The sequence below is a fragment of the Adiantum capillus-veneris genome, chromosome 21, assembly GCF_014529385.1.
Source record: "Adiantum capillus-veneris isolate H3 chromosome 21, ASM1452938v2, whole genome shotgun sequence".
NCBI classification, from domain to species: Eukaryota; Viridiplantae; Streptophyta; class Polypodiopsida; order Polypodiales; family Pteridaceae; genus Adiantum; species Adiantum capillus-veneris.
The window spans coordinates 138,126,245-138,150,294 of NC_140951.1; the positions used below are offsets into that span (position 1 = coordinate 138,126,245).

At 42.2% G+C, this 24,050-nt stretch overlaps 4 protein-coding genes across 6 annotated transcripts; 1 reads left to right on the forward strand and 3 right to left on the reverse strand.

The window, feature by feature from the left end:
• Nucleotides 1–1,030: 1,030 nt before the first annotated feature.
• LOC147431812 (uncharacterized) lies at nt 1,031–5,785 on the reverse strand. Of its 3 annotated transcripts, XM_086494289.1 has the most exons (7): nt 5,248–5,765; nt 4,849–4,888; nt 4,712–4,726; nt 4,552–4,617; nt 2,809–2,923; nt 2,623–2,632; nt 1,031–2,533 (listed from the first exon to the last, which is right to left on the reverse strand). In XM_086494289.1, the coding sequence occupies exons 1-7, from the start codon at nt 5,302–5,304 to the stop codon at nt 2,054–2,056; spliced, it is 783 nt and encodes a 260-aa protein (XP_086350415.1). In that variant the 5' UTR covers nt 5,305–5,765; the 3' UTR covers nt 1,031–2,053. The 3 variants fall into 3 exon arrangements, 1 of the variants encoding a protein (XP_086350415.1); XR_015185723.1 differs by lacking the exons at nt 4,552–4,617; nt 4,712–4,726; nt 4,849–4,888; nt 5,248–5,765 and having other exon boundaries at nt 1,031–1,686; nt 2,014–2,070; nt 2,234–4,408; XR_015185724.1 differs by lacking the exons at nt 1,031–2,533; nt 2,623–2,632; nt 2,809–2,923; nt 4,552–4,617 and having other exon boundaries at nt 4,652–4,888; nt 5,622–5,785.
• Nucleotides 5,786–13,365: 7,580 nt separating this feature from the next.
• LOC147431813 (uncharacterized) lies at nt 13,366–15,535 on the forward strand. Its single transcript, XM_086493043.1, has 3 exons — nt 13,366–14,028; nt 15,087–15,252; nt 15,349–15,535. Exons 2-3 carry the CDS (start codon nt 15,095–15,097, stop codon nt 15,533–15,535), a joined length of 345 nt encoding a protein of 114 aa, XP_086349169.1. The 5' UTR covers nt 13,366–14,028; nt 15,087–15,094.
• Nucleotides 14,024–15,110, reverse strand: LOC147431814 (uncharacterized). Its single transcript, XM_086493042.1, has one exon. The coding sequence runs from the start codon at nt 15,013–15,015 to the stop codon at nt 14,575–14,577; it is 441 nt and encodes a 146-aa protein (XP_086349168.1). The 5' UTR covers nt 15,016–15,110; the 3' UTR covers nt 14,024–14,574.
• A 70-nt stretch (nt 15,536–15,605) lies between the features above and the next one.
• LOC147431815 (uncharacterized) lies at nt 15,606–16,786 on the reverse strand. The gene has a single exon (XM_086493041.1). It carries the CDS (start codon nt 16,146–16,148, stop codon nt 15,606–15,608), a length of 543 nt encoding a protein of 180 aa, XP_086349167.1. The 5' UTR covers nt 16,149–16,786.
• Between the last annotated feature and the right edge of the window lie 7,264 nt (nt 16,787–24,050).

A 24,050-nucleotide genomic window follows, 5' to 3' on the forward strand; every position in this document is an offset into this window, starting at 1 on the left:
GTTATGGTTATCTGCATTATGGTTTTGATCAAAGTGGTTATAGCTGATTATGCTTTTAAGTTATGGTTATGGTTCGTTATGGTTATGCTTTTCAGTTGGTACGGTTGTCTTTCATTGGCCTTAAATCTCATGTGAGATCCTACATGGATAGCATGTAGGAGGCGTATACATGATATGGTTTTTTTTGAAAAGTTTATGTAAAAACAAAGGGAACTCTGTCGAAATTTCTACGCGCGAGAGCATGGTTGATATTTTGGTGCTGCTCGCTTTCTTGGGCAGAGGGCAGGAAGTCTGGTTGTGACTGTGTCCATCTTTTAACTGGGCACAGGCCAAGCTACCTGCCCTCTGCCCAAGAATTTTTTTTTCTGTTATGGTCGTCGCTATGTGCGTGGCAATCTGCGTCGCTATACGCGTCGCAAATAGCGACTGGTTTCACAGCGACGCGCCCCATCGATATCAGCGTCGGTGACACCTTATTTTGTTGTAGTGAGTGAGATAATGGTGTCAGAATTGGATAAGAATAGAAACTCCAATGATCCTCTTTAAATAGGGTTGGTGGTTAGTAGAGAGTGGTGGAGAATGATAATGGTGCTTTCAAACAAGAGTATGTCTCTGGAGTATGTCTTGCTAGAAATGCACTCCAAGAGACTACGCGTGAGAAAGGAGCACTTGATTTGCATCTGCTGAACATTCTAGATAATCCAATCTCTACCTTGATTGGACTCATCTCGCAACAATGCATTTTGAAAGAGGACATCTTAGATAGAGAGCTCAGCAAGTTCCTTTTGTGCTTCCAATAGTACACCATAATATTTGGCATAAATGATTACCAAAGCGTTGCCAAGCACAACATTATAGTAGCAATCTCATCATGAGTTTGTTAGCCATGTCAGTAATGTCACAAACCACCAACCAAATGCAAGTATAAGTGATTGCAAAAGAGCCTAGAGTTTCTTGGCGCTAACCCCATTTCATATATTCTGCAACCCAATCATTGCCTGAAATGACATCTCAAGAAAAACGATCATCGAGAGCTTGGCTATCATGAGTATACTACATTCGATATTACAAGTTGGTCAAAACATTGCCAAGGTAGACAAATTTTCCTAACAGCCACTTTGTTTTGCCATGACAGGTTCTCATACAATGCCACAGCCTTCAAGTTGCATGCATAGGTGAATTCATTTGGAGAGAAGCCCTTGCTTTACATCCGGTGAAGATCTTCTTGGTCTTGCACATATTTTAAAATCGGTTTGTCATGCTTTGCCAACCAAAGCACTCCAAGAAAAATGTCATTTTCCTACATCCCTTGGCTAAAGAACTTTGCCCAAAGTCTCATAATTTCAAATAAAAGCACAATTGATCGCATCTACAAATAAGTCTCTTGCATATTCTACATTGAGTTCACTCCAAGAGACAATACTGCAAATCGGAAGCTCATCACAAGAAATTTCTATACTTTTGTGAGAACCCCAAGTTTGGCATACATGTAGACCAAAGCAGTACCAAGCACAACATCTTTGTCATACACCCCCAATCTAAGAAGCTCATTATGAATTTCTATGCCATGTCAACTCTCCAGACCTGCAAGATGCAAACATAGGTGATTGTCTTTGGAGAGAGTCCCTTGCCATAACATGTTGAAGAAAGCACCGAGCTTCCTTGTCGGACCTTGCCAGGCATAACCTGCAACCAAAGCACATTCCAGTAACATACGTTCTGGGCCTGCCCCAAACATGACGATTTTTCACAGTTCTGGAGCCCTTTTGGGAAGCAGGTTACAAGATTTTTATTTTTAGTTTTAAGGGGCCGGCGGGGAGGGGCTTGGCCCCTTTTCACACCTCTTTCTTGTAGCACCTTAGTCGGCCTTGTTAGTGAAATTTCATGCATAGCTATTACTCTTTTTGCTCCAAATTGTTGTCCAAATGGGTCACATAAAAATTGATGCACCTACGATTCTGAGCAAAGACAAAGAATGAAAACCTCTTAAAAAGAGGTGGTGTGGAAAAACACCTTTGAATTGAACCCAGATATCGATCATATGAAATTCCAATTACAAGTTTCTCAGCCCTGCATAAACCAAAAGGGAGCATGTAAAGAGGGATACATTCCTGCAAGCTGCATTGATACACATGCATACATACATACCTACATGCATGTGTGTGTGTGTGCTTGTTTGTGTGTTCGTGTTTATGTCTATACTTATAAAAGGATCGAGAGAGAAAGAACGTACAAGAAATATGCCCAAAAATCTTGCAAGTTTGTGTCTCCACTGGTCAAGGTTTCCATCCAGAGGAAGGCCATAAAAGTTAAGCAAAATGTTTATTCTATGACCACTAAGAGTTGCCAAGCCAGCAACCGTATGAGGAAAACCGTTTGGAACTTTCTCGTTGATCAAAATGGGTTCAATGGCCTCATGATGCTTTAGCCAGCATTTCTTGAGCGGACTATGCTTCGCTCCTCTCGGTCGGTAGGCCTTTCCTCCATCTCTTCTAAAGTGATATCTATAATTATCGAGGCGATCATTTACCACCTGGGTTAAATTTGCTACCACCTGGGTTAGATTGTGCACAGCATTTAAAAGCTGTAAAGGGGCTGCATTCTGGAGGTGCGAGAGCTCACCGGTGATGATCTGCACATTTTGGTTTACTCGATTCGAAGCGTTATTTACGGCGGCCCAATTATGTTGTGGTGGTTGGCCAGCCATTCTAATTGCAGAAGAGAAAACGAAAGATATGAGAGAGAGAGAGAGAGAGAGAGAGAGAGAGAATACCTGGTGATAGACAAAGAGTGCACTGGATGATTCACTGTGATCTCGAGCTATCGTTGTTGGCGCAGATGATAGGGTTGAGGACGTTCTTCAACACACACAAGGCGTGGACTTCATGATCAAACCAGGGAGCATTTTTGCTTAGACAACGTCCTTCGACATTTTCGCCCAGAAAACGGCTTAGTTAGGGACTTAATCGAGATGTTTTTAGCGTGTACTCTATGCCCACTAAATTTTTATCTTTTATTTACTTGGTTCCCCTAGCAAGTTTTTCGAAATGATGCAACGAGAGAAATCCACATCATCGTCTATTAAAACATACAAAAACCAAACAATTGTGCAAAGTCCACGCTATTTTTAGTCTCTTGACATGCAGCCTTGCTTTTCACGTAATATTACGTGTCCCCGAGTAAGTTGACGCCTACTTGAAGGAAAGACATCCCCCTCAGCCCCAAGCATGTCGAGGGCTTGCTCCTCTCCGTTGACATCCCCTTGCTTCTTGGCTCCATTAATGCCTACTTCAACAGCCCCAACCAACCCTTTTCGTTTTGCAAGCCCTTCTGTTATAATTTTTGTCACCCACGTAAGTTCATGTTGGAAGCCCAAACTTTTGGCTGATCTTGTTGTATTATGAAGGGCTTGCAGAAGCATGTTACTATACTCTTCTACCCTGAATTCTCAAGCTATATTTAGCCCCCACACTCATGGACCAAAGCGCAAAAGTGCGGCATAAGGTAAGCGCTTTCTTATACTTGAAACAGGTTATCCTCAAGCAAGGTGCTTCTTCGCAACTAAGTTGATGCTCTGCGCTAAAGCCCAAGCTTGAAAGCGATGCCAGGGGCCTTCTGTAGCCATGATTGCAGCTGGTCAATGTTTCTTAAATTGTGATTCTGAAAAGAGATGCGAGCTTTAGAGCAACCTGTCACCATGAAGCTAGGTCCTAAGGAACAGAGCCTGCACAATCCTCCTGTGTAGTGCGTACTCAATCCTCTTCAGCCCTCAGCTTGAGTCCAAGGAATTGCTCTCCTTTTTGTGTGAAGTGCTTGAAGAAACCTCAATATTAAAGTGCCGCTAGTCCTCCTATGTATGGACAGAACCACATTCAAAATGGCCCAAGTGAAGCTCAAGATCCAAACCTTTGATGCTCCATGTACACTGGAAACCATTGAGAGAACTCGTAGCAATGAGCTATGTCTGGTAGATGATGAGATACCAACAGCAAGTTGGCAAAATTAATGCACTAGCAAAAATAATGTCATCTTACAAAATTTTGCATTCTTGCCAGGTTTACTTGGACATTGATTATAACATTTCTGAACTAGAATCAAGAGGTGTTGCAGCTTTGTCCATTATGTGCAAGCGATGGAGAACAACAAACTATGCAACCCTTGGAGGAGGTGAAAACTTTGAGACTGAACTTGGCAAACATGTGATGAGGATCCAAGAACAGGTCATGCATAGAGCTATGATAATCTCACTCCTTAATTTTCCTTGGAACATTTTATTGTCAAGCATGGTGCTTCCGTACAAACAATTAATATCATACAGTTGAAGAACCTCAACATTTTGCACGATCCTCTGCTAACATATGTGTCACGTGCCTCTAGCCACAAGTTGAGATTACGGAGTGCTTGCAAAAGCATGTTACTGTAACATATGTGTCACATGCCTCTGGACACAAGTTGAGATTGCGGAGGGCTTGCTTGAGCTATCATCCTCAGCCCCCTGCACGCTCGTCTTGGATCCAAAGTGCAACTTATTGAATTCAAGGTACTGCTCACCTTTTGTGTGAAGCACCTGACAAAGCTCAACAAAGTTCGGCTCGCCAACGCTGCCTTTGGACACAACTGCATTCAAAGCATCTCAAGGTAAAGCTCAAGATCTAGAAAGGGGCTATATTGGAACATGGTTACATTTGCTAAGTATGAGTTTGAAGATCACATGTGTGAAGCTGCACTAAAAATGATGTGAATCCTGACCAATGGGTGGCTTCTGTCCAAGTGCGACAGATGGTTTGGGTAAAAGGTTTTAGGGAATACTCCTTTGCAGATTAGGTTAGCGAGTGTCTTCTTTGCAACAGCCAAGATGGTACTCCGAGATTATGTTCCTCTCATAGACCTGACAACAACCACCAAAATAGAGCGAAACGGATGAAATTGCATGACAAAAACTCAGAAGCTTGGAAAATTTGCATAAAAGATTGCGTTTCTACTGTGTAATCTGTAGAGAGAAGTGAAGCAAAAGAAAACAAAAATTTGCTTGTAATGAAGGAATTGATTGTGGCGGCGATAAGCAGCCAGCCCCCCGCCATCGCCTCCTCCAGCCTATTGGCCGTCTTCCGTCCCATGTGGAAGGACAGGGTGCGGCTTGCAAAGAGAGCAAGCACTATACAGAGAGGGCTGAGGCCTACATCACTGAGCATTACAAGCACAAAGCGGAGCTCGCCCGTAAGCACAATACTCTCCGTCACCACTCACAAAATCTCCATTGGCGCCTTGCTGAGAGGGGTTTGGGCACGAGCTCGATTCCCACATTTCCACCGTGCATCCTCCCTAGAGAAAAAGCTTGCAGATGCCAAGGCCTCCAAGTAGACCCTTGCCCTTAAGGCACAGGAGAGGAAGAAGACGGCGGACGCCATGGCCAAAAGCTCCCAGGAGGCCAAAGCTGCCTATGAAAAGTTTCGCCAAGATGCCAACTACAATGCTGAAAAAATCAAAAGTCCACGAGCTGCAGAGTGACCTGATGAGCTGCAGAGTGACCTAATGAGCAGTAGCTAAAGAAGAAGCTGAGGTGAAGACGTCAAAGAGATAGCAGGTGACGGAAAGTTGACGTCACAACAAGATATACCTACATTTATGGAAACATTTTGCAAATCGACAACAAGAGCCATGGACAAGTTGTAAAGGTTTGTTATCTATAACCCAATCTCCATGCCTATGTGTTTGCTTGGTCGACACAACTAGTCTACAGGACAAGACACGGTTTCTGTTCTTATAAAATCTGGAGAGACACAGTGCAGACTCTCCACCATACGATTGTATGGCACTTATGTGTGACACACACGTTTTGAGCTACATTTTTTATCTTTTGCTTATTTACAAGGTAAAAAAGTTTGACTACTTTAATTGTTTGTTGTAGCTCGTGAACTGTGAGACGGTCTCTACAGCTGCTCTACAGGACTTTACGTTGTAAAAGTTCGTTTTTTGTATCACACTCCCCATGCCTATGTGTTTGCTTGGTCGACCCAACGAGTCTATGGGTAGGGGACCGCTTCCATTTTTTAAAACTTTGGGGAGACATAGTGCTGACTCCCCACCATACTTTTTTTTGGAACTTTTGTGTGACATGCATGTTTACAACTGTATTGTTTATCTTTTGCTTACTACATGAAGCACGAGATTTCGATGTCCTTAAGTCCAAACATATGGGGGACAATGCAATCCCACAATAGGACACCCTTGTGTTCATGTGAATAAAAAATAGTCTAATGCATATTTGCTCCTCCCTATGTAGGCATGACCCAATAACATTGCAGTCCATGCCAATAAGGCATCCGAGCAATTCCCGAGTAGACCAAAATCAATATGTTCTCATGTAATCTAGTGTCTCAGTTCAAACCTCTATTTCTAGTGCAAGCTTTCCACGAGCCCGCAATAGTTGCACAGCCATCTCACATTGTCACATGTCATGTCCAAAACGACAAGATTTGGGTTTCACCCATCGAGATGACAGAATATTTGCATGTAACTTTTTTTGCACTATAAATTTGTGCTATTTGGGTGTACAGCCTAGCCATCGCCTTACTGGTACAAAAATGAAAATACAACTATGTCACGAGCGAAAATAGAAATTTTCCATGCAAGATTCAGATGATCTAATGTGCAACTGCATGACACTTTGCATAGTGGAAAACATGTCAACGACTCATTTGTGCATATCTTTTCTCACTTCATGAGGTTGTTCAACATATTGAATTTTTATGCACTTGTTAGTTTGATCCTACTTGTCCTGCAGGTAACACTATGAATCATGCAATGCAGCCTAGTCATCCTCCAAGTAATTCAGTGGGGAGAAAGTCAAGCATGCTTCTTTAAACGTTGACTATGTAGAGCTTCTTAGGAACCAGGCTTTGCAAAATCAGCAATCCTGAAGCGATTACACAAAGATTACTTCCAACATTAGTTAAAATGATACCCTTGCATGATTGATATACCCGATCGTTCAGGCCAATTAGACAACGCTGCAACAATGAACATAAAAAAGCTATTATATCCTAAACAAGTGATATGGTGTACTGTGCTAGGTTGTTGTCTTACATGGGGCACTATAGATTATGATTGACAAGATTTTGTACATTCTACAAGGACTGTAGGTCTATGAAGTTGTGGCCTATCTACGAATACACACGGAACTTCTACATTCATTTACCTCTCATCACAACTTCACTTTCATTGACATGTCTTTGTGTCTGCATTTTCTCTTGCTTTAAGCATTGAAATGTCTAATATACTATCAAGTTATTGAACTTTTCTTTGCAACTCGTCTCTACTCTCATTCAACTTATTGCTTGACTTCAGCTCAAGTAGACCTTGAGCTTGCCAGAGAAAATGTAATTTTGCAGCAACAACTGTTCTAAGTAGCAGCTCACAACAATGTCATCTCAAAGTTTCTTCAAGAGCAAGTTTAGCACCTTGCAAATAATACTGGTGAAAAAATCAGTGCAGAGGCAAAAGTTAAAATGCGTGAAGTTCAAGTAAAGGCCATTGAAAAGAACTTAGATGACCACCAATATGAGCTCTAACTCAGAGCTTAAGAGAGCCAGCCACATTAACCATGAGCTACCTGATGAGGTAAACTGTGAAAAAACTTGGGCCTCTACTCTCTTCGGTGAGCTATCTCACCTATCCAACCTTCATAAGGATTCCCTGCTACTAACCAAACCCTTGTGGAGAGCTACACTACTGAAGCTTCTAAATGCAAAACAAAAATTGTCATCTTCATGTTAGTGCACAAGAGATCGATATAAATCAGCATTGCAAATGGTATACTAATAGCTCTCATCTGTAGGGGAAAGTTTACCTATATCTTTCAAGAATCAAGCAATTTTTTGCAATTATGCAAAAGAGATAAATGCCAGTAAAACCAATATGGAGGACACCAATTTATCAGCACAAAATGAGTGGAACCATCACATGCTAGAGGAGATTATGCAGATTAAGAGCTTCTTAATGAATGTAACTGCAACGAGGAGATTGCTGTCGGGAATGTAGTCTCTTGAAGTGCAATGTTGCGGGTTATGTATTGCAGAACAAGGGCCAAGGGGACCAAGCAAGACTAGTTTTTTTTTCAAAGTACCAATATGGGGTTTGAACTTGGGCCTTTACTCACCCACACAAACACTTTAACCACTAGGCTAAGACCCCAGTGGTAAAGCAGCGAAACTAAAGTTTTCCTTGAGAAAAGTGTAGCGTTCTATTGATTGATTGTTCTTAGTTTTTTTACAAAATGATGTTGTGTGCTTTTTTTGAGTGGTAGTGGAGCTAATGTATAGCAAGCCAAGCTATTCTCATGGCATACAAGCGGAAGTAGTACGTCAAAATCTTTTAAAGTTATTCATTACATGTCTTTGGTTACAAGGTCTATGTAACTTGTGCCATCCATGTTCTTCACGTGTACATTGGAGTTTATTGGATATAGTACATGCTTCTTTCCAAAAAAGGAGGTGGGGGTGGGGGGGGCAAGCATACCAAGGCCAAGTTAGATAGTAAATTGCTTTTGTCGTCAAATATTTCTCATGTGAATGGAGAATTTTTTACAGTTATGATCCTAAGGAAAATTTTCAACCTTGAACTTCCTAACATAAGCATGGTGCATGGTCACATTATTTTTCAGCTATACCATTGTTTCACAGTAAGATTTCAACTCTAAAAGTATGGATACTTTTTGGTAAATGTGTTTCCTACTGTATGCTTTTTCGGGACATGGTTCCAATGCACAGTTATAGAGACTTTGCAGTCACTACAATAACAATACAAGGTATACTAGAGGGTACATAGGAGAGAGAGAGAGAGAGAGAGAGAGAGAGAGAGAGAGAGAGAGAGAGAGAGAGAGAGAGAGAGATAGGCGTGTTAGGGCTAGGGCGCATTTAACCTACAATGTGCCCATTTTGAGATTGACAGAGAAAAATTAGAGGTGTGGGTGGATCAAACAAGAGCAAAAGCAAGGGAGAGAGAAAGGGAAAGTTCTTGCATAGAGCACCAATTATGGGCAGATATAGTAGAGGCTTTTGAACCACTAGCACCATTCCTTTGTGGCACTAAGTACATAAGGTCAATCACAATACTAAATGATGTCAACGTGTTAATTGGAATCTCAGGCCGATCGAGGTTCTTAAAGTGCACGATGAGTTTTTTCTCTTAAAGGAGATGTTGGCGATGCTTGTCAATAGCTTCTTTCTGCTTAGCTTGCGCCCTTTGTAGTGATTCCTTTACCTTAGCCGAGAAAAAATTGTCCTTTGGTCCTTAGAGTTAGAGGAATCTTTGGATATCCCTCAACTATTTCAACGGGGGTTTTACCAGTAGAAGTATGAACAATATTATTGTATGTATACTCTACTAATGGTAAATACTTTTCCCATTGAGTAATTTGATCTACTTCATTTACATAGCATTTAAGTAGATCAAGAATAGTGGAATTCATAATTTTTGACTGGCCATTCATTTGAGGATGATAGGCAGAAGAAAAATTGAGCTTTTTTCCCACATTCTTTGCTAGTCCTTGCCAAAATAGACTAGTCATCCTTGGATCCCTAGCAGAGACGATACTTTTGGGGAACCCATGATACTTGAATATGTGAGCCATAAAGAGAGTAGCCATGTGTGGTGACTTAATAGTCTTTTTAACATGAATAAAAGGAGCTTGCTTGCTAAACCTGTCAACTATTGTCCAAATACCATTATTCCCTTGTAGAGACTTAGGTAAACCAAAGACAAAATCCATGGCGACGCTTCCCCAAGGTCTCTTTGGAATTGGTAGAGGTTGTAATAGACCAAAATATTTGTGTCTATCATACTTAATTTTTTGACAAGTCAAGCAATTGGAGATATAATCATCAATATCTTGTCGCATGGTTGGCCAATAAAAATATAACTCCATAGCTTGAATTGTTGGTTGGACACTTCTATGGCCTACAAAAGGGGATTCATGGCACTCTTGCATTACCGTATCCCTAAGAGTCTTGGCGATGCAAAGGTGTGAGCCAAACATCAAAACCGTTCCTTGATAGAATAAGGATGAACCGAAGTTCCTTGCTCAACTTGTTCATAAATAGAAGCAAAGTCAGTAACGCCCTTCTAATCATTGATCGTCAAGTCTTTATGATAGGCAATACTAACTACATTCACCTTGGGCCTTCTAGATAAAGCATCTGCAATAGGATTTTGCTTCCCAGCTACATGTGCAATATGAAAATGGAATTGAGGGAGAAAGTTAGCCCAACCCGTTTGCTTCTCACCCAACTTTGTTTGCATCATAAAGTAACGAAGACTTTGATGGTCTGTTCGCAAACAAAGGGTGTGCCAAGAAAATAATGCTTCCATGATTCCAAAGCATGTATAGCGGCTAATAGTTCCTTCTCATAAATTCCAAGTACTCTTTCTTGATCATTAAGCCTTTGACTCTCGTATGCAATTGGGTGTCCATCTTGTAGGAGCACAGCTCCTAAACTATCACCACATGCATCATAGTGTACTTCAAAAGGCTTACTGAAATTAGGCAATTTCAAAAGAGGTTCACTCAAAAGCTTACACTTGAGAGTTTGAAATGCCATCTCTTCCTTGTCCGTCCACTTAAACTTGACCTTCTTTTTAGTTGGATCGTGGAGAGGACCTGCGATCACTGAAAACTTTTCAATGAATCTACAATAGCAAGCACATATGCCTATAAAACTTTGTAACTCATGTAGATTTTTAGGTTGAGGCCATTCTTCAATGACTTTCAACTTTTCAGGATCCATCTTGATTCCATCCTCAAAAATGATGTCACCAAGATATTGTATCTCTTGCAAAAAGAATTCACTCTTTTTACCATTCATGAAGAGCTTGTTGCAATGCAACTTTTTGAATACTTTTCTTAGGTGTTCCTTGTGTTCTTCCAGTGTCTTAGAGTAGACAATAATGTCCAAACACTTCTGTGAAAGAACGGTGTGGTCTAAATATCCTATCCATCATTCTATTAAATGTGGCAGGCGCGTTTGTTAGACCAAGTGGCATCACAAGGAACTCACACAATCCAAAAGTGGTTCAAAAGTTGTCTTATGAATATCTTTTGGGACTATCCTTATTGATGATAGCCACTCTTTAAATCAATCCCACTGTAGTAGGATTGATTCAAGGATAAAATCGGTTCTTAATAGTGCTCTTGTTTAGTGCTCAATAATCCACACACATATCGTACAATATGAACCATCCTTCTTTTGCACTAATAGCACTAGAGAACAGAATGGAGAGGAACTGGGTTGGACCATACCCTTTTCCAATAGCTCATTTACTGGAGCCATAATCTCTTCTTGTTGAGCTAAGGACACTCCCAAAGGTGGTCTATTAGGAGGAGACGTAACTGGCATTAGGTCTATTCTATGGTCATCTACTCCCCTAGATGGTGGTAGCTCAATAGGTATCCTTTCAAAAAAACAATGCATATGCTCATCTAAGAAAGACTTAAGACTAACATCCAATTTTGAAAGAGATTCACTAGCATCATCAGATGTAGACTTTTGATCCCTTACAAAAATCATATAAGATGAAATGGATGATTTTATTGATTTCTCAAATACAATATGGTTAACTAGAGGTATAGTTTCCCCTTTACTGTGCGTGCGAATCACAACGTCTTTTCCCTTATGAGTGAATGTAATAAGTCATTCTGGTTAGATGAGCCTAGCAGATTTCCTATAAAACCAAGGTGCTCCTAGCATAGCATCATGAGACATAAGAGTTTCTAGATAAAATTCTTTTGGCTCTACAAAACTTTGCACATGAACTCGGAGCTGGCCAATCAACGGGGTGACTGGCACTTCTTGTCCCTTTGAATGCTCCGTTTGCTTCAAGTGTGGGTCTCATCTCTCATGCTTTTATTCCCAGCTTCTTAGCTAATTCCCTTGAAATTATGTTGTGTGTTAAGCCTGGATCCATCAAAATCAAAACATGTTGATCCGCGATTTTACCCCAAACATAACATAATTGAGTAGCTTCTAGAGAATCTTCAAGAGAAGTTGTCATAACATTATTTACCTCAGGAGTCTCGTGACGTGTATTTTGTTGTGGACATTTGGCGATAAGAGTGACCCGTCGTTCCACATCAAAAGCATCAATTCTCCTTACTACTTATGTTCCATCGCTTCAGGTGAGAGACGGTTTGTCCCTTGATATGGCTTCTTGGAAGCTTGCTTCTTTGCACTTAATTTTGCATTCAAGCTTCCATTTCCCTTGTCACTTCCTTTATCTCCCTTGGGAGGATTCTTTGGCTTGAAGATCTTGTGTGCCACTCTTGTATAGTGGACCAGTGTAGCTGTCGTCTTGGGTCAAAGTGCTTGCACATAAGTGTGCATATCTTCTGGCAATCTGGCAATCTTCTGGCATTGTATATATGCGCATCCTTCTAGGGCTAACTAAACTCGTTGAATTATTCACTTCTTATCAATAAAACTTCTTTCATTGTGTGCCTTGAGCTCCTCCTTTGTTTTTGGGCTTTGTGTGTTCATCTTGGAACCTTAGTTCCAAAATTTGTGTTGTCGCTTATTTTCAAAGCTGTGCTGAAGACAGATGCACGGGTGACAACTCTATCCTTGAGATAACATTCATGATAGATTACCCGCTCCGGGCTCACTGTGAGTGCTCTCTCTCTCCCTCTCTCTCTCTCTCTCTCTCTCTCTCTCTCTCTCAACACATGCATAAACACTTAACCCAGTGACACCACTCCACAATAGATATACAACTGGCCAGCCTCATGACTAGTGGCACGGGCATGGGAGGGTGGGATCTATGGCGGGGGCATTGTCGACCGTAGATCTCAGTGACGGGACCGAAAGTAAATTAGGGTACCCTAGATTACTTTTTATAATAAAAAGTAATCTAGGGTACCCTAATTTACTTTCGCCACCCGTCCCTAATTTACATGTTTTAAGTAAATTAAGGCCCCTACGTTTCACAACGCACGCACAACGTAGTGGTTAGGGTAGGCGTCTCTCATGCATGAAGTCCCGAGATCAAACCCGACGCCCCAAAATGGGGGTACCCTAAATTACTTCCGAAATGCGGATACCCTATATACTTTTTACCATATATTACTTTTGTAATCTAAGTAATATAGGGTACCCGCATTTGGGATCTACGACCCACAATGCCCTCGCCGTAGATCCCACCCTCCCATGCCCGTGCCACTTATTAGACTGTGTTCAGATTGCACCGGCGGAAGTCTCAAGCCTTCCTAAATGTGCCACCGCTTAGTGTAACCAGTGTGGAGGAGGAAAAGTGAAAAAGTGAAGGGGGTTGAGAGAGGCCATCAACTCTTGGGGGGGGGGGGGGGGGAAGGAAAATGGAGGGCCCGGTGGAAGAGTGCCTCAACTCCAACCAATCAAATTTCCCCGGTGGAAGAGTGCCTCAACTCCAACCAATCAAATTTCCCCAATGAAGTATCGACGCCCCTTTGCATTTTTCTTCCGTCGCCTAGTCTGAACCCACCCTTAGTCCTGAGGGCCAGCCAGAGTGTTTGTGGTCTGGGTGAAGCGGATGCTCATAGACTGCTCTGGCAAGAGCGTCTCGTTCCTTTTAGAACTCTGGTAGAGACATGTTCATCTTTGAAAACTCACTGTAAAGCACATGTATGGCCGTCTTAAAAAATTCTAGCTGTTTATCTTGCGTAGACTGCTTTGACAGTGCTTGCAGGGCATCTGTCGTCTCCCGGTTCTCCTTCACTAGCTCCAGACGGGTTTTCTGTGTGCTCCTCCTACTTCCAGGCCATCTCTTGCCTCAGTGACTGGACTTCGGACTTCCAGCTACAGCCGATCTTTCTCCTTTTGCAATTTGGCCATCTCTTCTTTTTGCAATGTAGCACATTCAATGATTTGTGCTCGGGACACTCTCTGGCTATTAAGGAGTCAAGGAAGCGCTCAGGGTAGCCCACTTGTATTTGAGTGGCTTCTGCTAACATTTTCTCTAGTACTTTGATGTGCTCCGCCGGGCTGCGTCCTCCTCAGTGGGGTAATTTTCATCCCTCATTCAAGCTTGCTGCAGGTTCTGGGCTACTGCTAATCTCTGGTGCAAGATAGCCACTTCATGCTCCTTCAGCGTCTCCAACTGTCTGAACCTTTCTTGCATTTTTAAGTACTTTGTGGCCGCATCCCTTATTGGTTTGTTTGGCTTTTCAGCTTCATAGACTTTTATACCTCTCTGCTCGCTTCAGTCTTTTTTTGGCTGCCCTCTTTTCCTCCTGCACCTCTAGTATTCTAGTTTTCCATGAGCGTATTTCTTCACGGAGAGCTATCACCTCCTCATTCACAGCCGGTGGCAAATTTGTTTGCTGGTGCTCCTTCTCTATTGTGGTCTGGGTTTGATGTACACCATCAGTGCCTAGGAGCTTTGCTCATTGGGTTGGGGCTGTTGCACTCCCCCAGCTTTTCTAGTGTGTCATCCCACACTTTGTTGAGCTTCTGGACCACTGAATCAAAGATGAGTTTTTGTCCATTGATGGGAAATATTAGGGACATCTTCATCATCTCCTTGCTCTGTTTTCAAAAATTTCTTTTCCTATTGGATAGCTTCTGCCTTGGTCACAACAAATAGTATCAAGCCTTGAAGCTCATCATGGTTCTCCCTCAGAACCTGTAGAGCTTGGTGTTTTTGGGTTATGGCTGTCATGTCAATTTGCATTTGCTTTACCAGCCATTTTGAGTGGACTTCCATGTCTTGCAGCTTCTTTTGCCACTTCTTGTCCACCTGGTCCCTTTCAGCTTTCAGGCTTTCAAGCTGCTGGTTGGCTACTTGGAAGGCTGCCTGAAATTCCTTTGCCTTTTGGAAAGCCGTGGCTTCCTTCTCTATCAGCCCTTTTATTACATCTAGGTTCTCCAACTCTGCATCCTTGCATGCTCTATTTTCTTCTTTTAGCAACTCACATGCCTGCTTTGTTTGTTCATGTGCCTCTTGGTGAGTCTTGAGCATGCCTTCTTGCCAATGGATGGTGCTTTGCATGTGAGCTATTTGCTCTTTGGCTTTCTTCAGCTATTCCTTGGCCTCTTCTTACTGCTACATTACCCTTGCAGGTTGAACAATGTCCCGCACTCAGGTCTTTACACTTGATGATGCATTGGGCAAGGTATCGCTGATGATTACCTGCATGCTAGTCATTTCCTTCATCTGTGCCATGCAAATCTGCAATTGGTCTGCCATGAACAACATGCTGGTCATAGCTTCAGCCCATTTGTCATTGTGAGTCTCCAACTGCAAAACCCCCTGCAGTTCTTCATGGTCTGGTGCTTCAGCTTCCGACAGTTGCACTTCTTTCTCCTTTGGTGCCTCTTTCAGGTTGTTGGATGCGGCTGGTGGTGCTGTCTTGTCAATAGATGTAGTGCCCGGTTCTTGTTCAGATGATGCTGGCAGCTGGCAAGCTTTTATTTTTGCCATAGCTCCAAAAGGTGTAGAGCCCAGGCCAGCATCTATTTTGGCCATAGCTCCTGTTGCAGGCACCTGCCAGCCTCTATTTTGGCCATAGCTCCTGCTGCTGGCACCTGGCCAACCTGTCTTTGCCATAGCTCCTACTGCTGGTGCATCCAAAAGGGGTGCTACAAGAATAGTGTGCATGAATGCCAGTATTGCCCCCTTGTTGCATGGCAATCTTGGCTCTTTTGTTCAAGTTCTCTACATACGCTACTGCCCAGTTGATCTTTTTCTCTTGCTCTACTGCCCTCAAAGAGTTGTAATGTTTGGCCGACATGTCCTCGGTTTTGGCCATGAACATCACATTCTGGAGGAAGAAGGCTATATGTGCCCTTGTTTTTAGCGTCTGCAATATCTTTTATCTGGTGCATTGTTCCTTTTCTTGGTATCTCATTGGATATTGGGCACACCTTGTTGAGTTTTGTGTTGCCTTGGTTGGTGAGTCCCAAAGCTTTACTCACTAAAGCTTCATCTACCAACACAGGTTCCTTGTTCTGCACCACCACTATGTCTGCCTCACAAAAGTTTTTCACACTGTCCATGGCTCCTTCAGTGTTAGCCAAGTTGTCTTGCCACTTTTGGAAGATTAGGGTGTCAAACCCCATGTCCTTTGCCCAGACCTGATGGATTTGCTTGGTCATGTCAGGCATTATTATAGATGGTTGCATTACCAAGGGTTTCCTTGTCAATGCCTCTATCTCACCTACCCTTTGCTTTCTGCAGTGCCGGCATGGCAATTGCAGCTTCAATCTGTTTGCCCTTGAGCAATCGTGGCTACCTCTGGTTCCATCTCTTTGCTTTTAGTCTTCTACTGCGCATCCGTGCACTCTTACATTGTGCTGTGGAAGCTTGGTTGCTCTTGCAGGATGTGGTTGGAGTTGTTAGGTTGGCGTGATGCAGGTTGAGAGCGCAAGGGTAAAATAATAAAAAGACAAACAAAAATTTTAAGAGCATGCCTTTTGTTTGGAGTGGTCACGACATTTGCTGTCAAAATTTGAGCCGATTCTGGTCATCCTTAAATGTGCAACTCTTTAAAGCCCCCCGTTTTGTTTGTTCCTAATTGCACCTGACTGAGTGAATGGGCCAAAATATGGCTTTAATTGGTGTTCATTGACCAACTGTGGGTGAGTTGTCCCATCCAAGTTCATCAGTCTGAATGCTCCCGGAGTTTCTTCTTCCACAATCGAGAATGGCCCAATCCCAATTTGCCCAAAAATTTCCCAGTCCCAAAATTGTATACTAGGACATGATCACCCTTTTCAAATGTTTTGTATTTGCCATGTCTATGAGCCCATGCTTTCCTTCTCTTTTGAATGACTTCGGCCATCAGTGTGCTTTCTTGCCTCTCTTGCACCATCTCTAAGAATTGTTGTATTCTTTCTTCTCTAGATTTATCCATGGGTAGCTGATTAGTAAGTGCTACCCAAAGTGAAGGTACCATGAATTCCATCGAGACCACAACTTCTAGCCCAAATGCCAGCCTAAAAGCGGTCATTTGTGTGGCTACCTTGTATGAGGTCCGGGATCTTGTGCTTGCTTGTGAGCTCCTTCATTACCAGCATTTTTTATCACTAACAATTTCAAATGGGAAGCCATACCTAGTAATGATTTATTGATAGAGAAACTTTGCTACCTCTTTTGCACTATTCCTTCTAAGTGCTCTAGCTTTCGGCCACTTGGTCAAACAATCAATGGTGACTATGATGTGCTCACACTAGGTTTGGTGTGATTTGGGCCTTATTGGTCCCACAAAATCCAAACCCCAGTTCATCAAGGGTTGCAGAGGTAGTATGGGATGAATTGGCACTCTGTCCTTGTCCATGGGTAGTCCCAATCTCTGACACACATCACACTGCTTAGTGAATAGATAAACATCTTTTGATAAGGAGGGCCACCATAGCCCGACTTGTAAACTTTTCCTTTTGGTAATTTCCCTTCCTTGGTGTCCCCTAGATATGCCTTGATGTGCTTCTTTTAGTATTCCTTCCTGTCCATGTTGAGGCACACACCTCTGAAGTAGTTGATCTATCCCTTTCTTGTATAATTGTCAGGCTATCATGATAAAATCTTTGCTCCCGAGTGCAAGCTGACGTCTCCGATCCTTATTCCATTCTTCAGAAAAACTTAAGTCTAGTAGGAAATTTGAAGGTTCTCATACCAATTTCCTTTCTCAGTATGCATTAGTTCAAACAATGTTGCATCCGGTAGCTCTCCTACCTCGATATCCGGATCTTGCTCTTCAAGCCGGGATAAAAAATCTGCAATGGCATTTTGATTCCCAGGTGTATGTTGTATAGCAAACATAAATTCTTTGGAGAATCAGGGCAATTTTTCCTACCAAGGAGGCTTTATTCACTATGTACACCAATGCTTGATGATCCACATGCAAGATTACTTTGCTGCCCAAGAGATAATGCCTGAATTTCGTAACCGCAAATGTAATGGAATTGGCCTATTTAATTTGAGAGTAGCGAAAATTAATGAGAGTACTTTTGAGGAATGACTTTGTGAGCATAGCGGGTGAACATAATTGAAGATAGCAACATAATCATAGCAATTAGTTAACTTGGCATGAACAATACTTTTGCAAGAGAGAGAATTTAGAGAACATGACAACAGTTGAGGACCGGATTTATGTGGAGCCGGTCCCCCCTCCAATAGGCATTTGTATTATGATTTCTCCCATTAAGAGAGACTTGTTACAATACAATCTTTGTGTTCCTTGTGACCTAGGTGATGCAATGAAGATGGAAAGCTTCATGCATCACAAACATAACATAAACTTGAAGAAAGCTTTAACTATCCCAAGCCTCAATCCCAAGACCTCAAACACCTTCGAAGGTGGAGAGAGCTAGCAGGGAATGAGGGTAGGGAAGAGGAAGAAGAAACATTTCGTAGGAGAAAGAATTAGTTCCTCACTTATCATAACTCTTGTTGCTAGCATACATAATAGCATAGCAATGAAGAAGAAGGAGATGGCAAGCTTAAGCATTGAAGCATGGCTCTTGGTTGGATTTTCACTCCATATCCAATAGTGTTGATGTAGGCTCTCAACCTCTACTTGCTTGGAGAAGGAGAGGGAGCTCTTGCACTTTGCATAGCACACAATGAGAGTGTTTGTGAGTGTGTGTGGGTGAGTATACCTCCTAAGCAACCCCCTAGCTTGCTTGGGTCGACCCCCCCTTGTAGCTCATGCTTGAAGCTCATTGGACCCCTTCAGGCCTAGCCAATCACAAGTAGGAGGCATTACAAGCAGCAAGGGTAGCCTTGAGACAAGTGTCCCCCTTTCCCCTTTGAGAGAGAGGGCTAGATAAATGCTAAATCAATTAATTAATCTCCTAAATTATTATTGGACCCCTTGGGTGGCAACCAATAGGCTTCAAGCACACCATGAGGGCAACATGAGGAGGAACTTGACAAGTGTTCCTTTTGCTTTCTTTGTACCATGCATGCCTTGTGTGAGTGTGTGGGTGTTCTCTCTCATCCCCCCTCATGTAGGGCTCGCCCCCTCCTTGTAGGGATTGAATCTTTGACTTTTTGACACCTCAACCCCTCATACATAGGCCCAGTTCCCACCACAAGCTTGGCCCTTAAGCACTTTAAGCTTGGGCTGGGTTCTCACCTCAAGTGCAACCCTAACATCTCAAGCATGTCAAGCACCTCAAGCATCTCAATCATTAAGCACCTCAAGCATCTCAAGCACCTCAATCATCAAGAACCTCAAGCACCTTAGTCATCAAGCAAGACAAGCATCTCGAGCTGGGTCGGGTTCCCGCGCCTCAAGCTTAGCCCTAGCTTACCTAAGGTCAAAGGACTTTTACACACATTATTGGAGGTCTTCAATGAAGCTAACCCTAAGGTCTTATGCTCCATTGGTTAGCCTTGCTCTTTGATAGAGCATCTCTCATTTGGGCTCCTTTACCATTGGCCCCATGTTGAGATAGATCTATAAGCACATGTCTATATCTTAACCCTTGTTCCCGTTTATTCTCCCACATTAAGTGATCAGTTTAATATGATAAAATCATTTGGGTTGGTTAGATATTAGTTTTTATGACATTACCTCTCTCTTGACATCATAGTTGTCCTTGACTATGAGGTAGATATGGTAAAGTCTCACCCATTAGTCCATTGGTCTTAGCGGGTAGAGGATCCATTTTTACCCTACGACATCATTCCAAAGTGGATGACTAATCCACTTGGTGCTTGAGAGACATTGTCTGCCGCAAGCATGTCTGCTCTTTTTAGTCCATATCATACTTCCAAAGTAGAGTGACAAGTTCTACTTGGTGTTTGGGAGACGTAGTCACCATAAACATGATCCTAAGTATGCATACTTTTTAAAATTTGTGCACGAAACATAAAAAGAGAGTCTTATAAGACAAAAACATGGATCATTTAAAATGCATTTCTTTTACATTTGCTTACTCTTTTGTGTCATTGTAAGCATCATTAACAAGGTTCATATTATCCTTAAGCTATGTTCTTTGCATGCATTTAGCATCTTTGAAAGGCTAATTCTTAACTTAAATAAGATACTGTCAGTAATCTTACCATTTCTTAATACCTTGTGTTCCTGTCGAAGGATGAGAGCTCGTTTTCTTCATCCTCGATCTCTAATGGGTCTACATTTATAGCCTCTATTGGTGGCTCTCCTTAATAAGGCTCGAATAGGATCTCATGAAAAATGATATATATGAGCCAATAGTTGGGAAACTTTAATTGTTTAGTAAGACCCAAAGAAAGATTTCTTTTTCTTTAAAGGATAGGGCTCTTTTATGCCTAATGGCAGGAGCCTCTTTTTCCTAGCTAATAGATGGATATAGCCTGTTTAATCTTCTAAAAAGATTTGTTTTGATCTCGGCTATACTCCTTTTCAATGAAGATCTTCCCAGGTACCTTAAGCTACAAGGGACGTTTGGATCTTCCGTCTTTAGCCTCGAAAGGTACTTTCCCCTTAGAAGTATGTTCATGTTATTAGAGACATATTGTTGTGAGGGTAAGTACTTCTCCCATTTTGAGCATTGATCTACCTCGAATCACAAGCTTTTAGTAGATCAAGGATCATTAGTTTTGTGATTTTTCTTTTGGTTAGAGGAAAGCCTAATCTCTCTCAAAACTTACCAATTCATGCTATTGCCTTTTGAACTCCTCTTGTGGAGCTTATAAAGCTCAATAAGGAGGCTTATTAGGCAGTGAGCTTCGTGGCAAAAGCTCCATTGCATGGTCATTGTCCCCTCATTGTGGAGATAGCTCACAGGGGTATCATCAATAAAAACATTTTGGAATCCATTTAGGAATGTAGAAAATTCTAATTCCTCTTGATTCCCGTCTTTTTTTTTATTGTTATTGGTTGAAACATTGAATTCATTTACAGACTTTCTAACAAAAATCATGTATATGAATATATAGATTTTCATTAACTTACGAAAAGCATGCATATTTACATGGTATAGGATGCTACCCGACTCATAAACATGTATGTACATATCTCCTAGATTAGGAAAAACAAAAGCCTTTTGCTATGAGCATCCTCTTTTGGAGTTTCTAGCATAGAAACTCAAGGTGGATTGTTGCGTGCATTTATTTGGGGACAAGCACGATAAACATGCCCTTGCTGTCCACACTTGTAGCATGTGTTATCCTTACGATAACACTCTAGCTCTGTTGGAGAGAGTCTATTCTTACCATTGTACACTCCTTTCTCCTTAGCTTTGTTATCGGTGTTGCTAGAGTTGCCTTTGGAGGAAGTTTGAGCATTATTCATTCCTCTAGGCTCATTTTGATCCTTCACTTCCATGGGCTTAGAGTTTCTCTTAACCCCTTGTTGGAAATTGATTTGAGAGGCGACCATAGTATGGTGTATGACTGCCGATATGGCATTAGGCCTTTGTGAGTTAATATACTCGGCCATCTTGTCAAAAAGACCCGCACAAAATTGTTGCTTTTGCTCCTCAAAGCTTATCTTTTTGTAGACACTGGCTTTGAGAAGTAAATCCCAAAACTTATTGTTACCATATACATGTGTTAGTGATGTGTGTAAACACACTAGGACCGCCAGGGCATTTTTTCCCTCTTTAGGAGGTTTTTTTCCCCGTGCATTGTATATACACCCATCACTCTAGGGCTATCTATTTTTCCAGTGCACACTAAGTAACACACTCTCTATTGTGTGCCTTGAGCTTCCTTCGTCTTCTCCAAGATGTGTGTGTTTCTCTGCAACCCTAATTCCAACAATTGGTATCAGAGCAGGTCACGTCCTCCCAGGCTTAGTCGCCAGCTGCTCCAGCACACGCCTGCTCACTTACTCCGATTTCAGTGAGCTTTGGTGAGCGTTCGCAGGTCGACAAAAATTTCAGGAGAACTCAAAGAGCTCGGTCTGCTCAGAATTTTGATTTGGGCTCATTTCGGCCTCCATTTCCACTACAGGCAGTACTGCACAGGCTATTTCGTCATTTTGTGTAGAATTTCTGTCAGTGCCGTTTTCTGCATAACAGGTGCCTTATAGTCTTCTACGGTTTGTGCTATATAGCACAGGTTGTTCCCGCTCCGTTTCTCCTATTTTCAGGCAGTTTTCACATCAGGTGCAACATTTACCATGGTTGACAACAACAACACGGATGTGTTCAAGATGTTTGCTGCTGAGGACAGGTTGGATGGGGACAACTACCCTATGTGGGCTTATATGATGCAACATGTTCTTGTGTCAAAGGGTGTCTGGAACATTGTGCAGGGCATTGATGTACGTCCTGGTTCTGATGATGTAGGCGATGTTGAGGATGTTGCAGGTCTTGCTGCAAGGATTGCAGCTGTTCGAGTTGTTTTGCCTATGGCAGAACAAGCTCGTTGGGATGTTAAGGATGCGCAGGCTCATGCATTGATTGCGTTGTCTGTGAAGCGCACCATTGTTCCTCACATCCGTTCAGAAAAATCTGCAAAACAGGCTTGGGATATTTTAGCAGGTCTTTATGCAAGCCGCAATGAGGCTAAAATTGCTTTGCTGCGTAAAGAGCTGGAGTCGAAGATTATGCATGAGGAAGATGATATGGACACTTTCCTTGCTAGTGTCAAGGATATCAATGAGCAGCTTATTTCTGCAGGTGAAGTCATTTCAGACAGTTCCCTTGTGCAGACTGTTCTTGATGCCTTACCAGGTTCCTACCAGAATTTTGTTAGTACTTGGAGACTTATGACCCAAGGAAATCCTGAAGTTGTCAAGTTTGATGCATTATGCACATTGCTGTTGCAAGAGTCACTTTCCAGAAAAAACAGGACTAGACAACGTGTAGTTGAACAGGCTTTTATTGCTTCTCAAAGAAAGGGTGGTAACAGTAATGCAGCCACTTCTTATGGTTCTGCTGCGAGTGGCAAAAATTATGTTCCTAATGCTTCTGTTGGCAGCACTTCGTCTGGCAATTCTGGTGATAAGGGAAAAAAGAAGATGCGTTGCCATTATTGTAAAGCCAATGATCACTTGATCAAGTCGTGTCCTAAGTTGAAGGCCAAAGAGGCTAAGAAGAAAGAGGGTGGTTCCACTGCAAATGTTGGTTCCACTACAAATGCAGCCATTGTTGAGTCTTCTGTGAAAGGAGACTCTATTGCTGATGTTGATGCAGAATGGGCATTTAGCGCAGAGTGCACTTACAATCCTGCTGTCCATGATGCATGCTTGTCAGTTTTTGTTGTAGATTCACATGTGTGGTATTTCGACAGTGGTGCTACAAAGCATATTACCTCACATCGTGAATTGTTTACCTCTCTTGAGTCTGTCCCTCATGGGAATTTAGTCACTTGTGCCAACAACGCCTCTTATCCAGTTCAAGGAGTTGGAAAGATTGTACTCACTGCTGCTAATGGCAGTTCCTTTACACTTGTTGATGCACTTTATGTACCTGGGATCAAGAAGAATCTCTTGTCTATATCCGCACTTGCTAGACTTGGACTTGTAGTCAAATTTGTGGATGATAGATGTATAGTTCATGATCTCAGTTTTGGTGATGAAATTGTTGCATCTGGGCTTTTGTGCCGTGGGCTGTATAAGCTCACTTTGTATTACAAGTGTGGAAAAAATTTTGCAAATGCTGTTGCAGATTCAAGGGCTATTTCAGATGCAAAACTTTGGCATGCACGTTTTGGTCATCTGAATTTTGCCAGTTTGCTGCGTTTGCAGAAATCTGATATGGTTGCTTCTTTGCCGCCTCTTGAAGCACCTGTCAAACATGTTTGTGAAGGCTATATTTTGGGTAAGATGCAGTGTTCTAAGTTTCCAAAGGATGGTTCAATTCGGGCCGCATGCAAGTTGCAGCTTGTGCATAGTGATGTTTGTGGGCCCATGCAAACTCCGTCCTTGGGCAATTACCTGTACTTTGTGACTTTCATTGATGATTACTCCAGGCATGCATGGGTATTTCCGCTTAAAGCGAAGTCCGAAGTTTTTATGTGCTTCAAACAATTTTTGGCTATGGCTGAAAATGTCTCGAAATGTACTATGGACACCCTCCGTTCCGATCAAGGGGGGGAGTATATGTCTCATGAATTTAATGCATTTCTGGCTAGTCGTGGGATAAAAC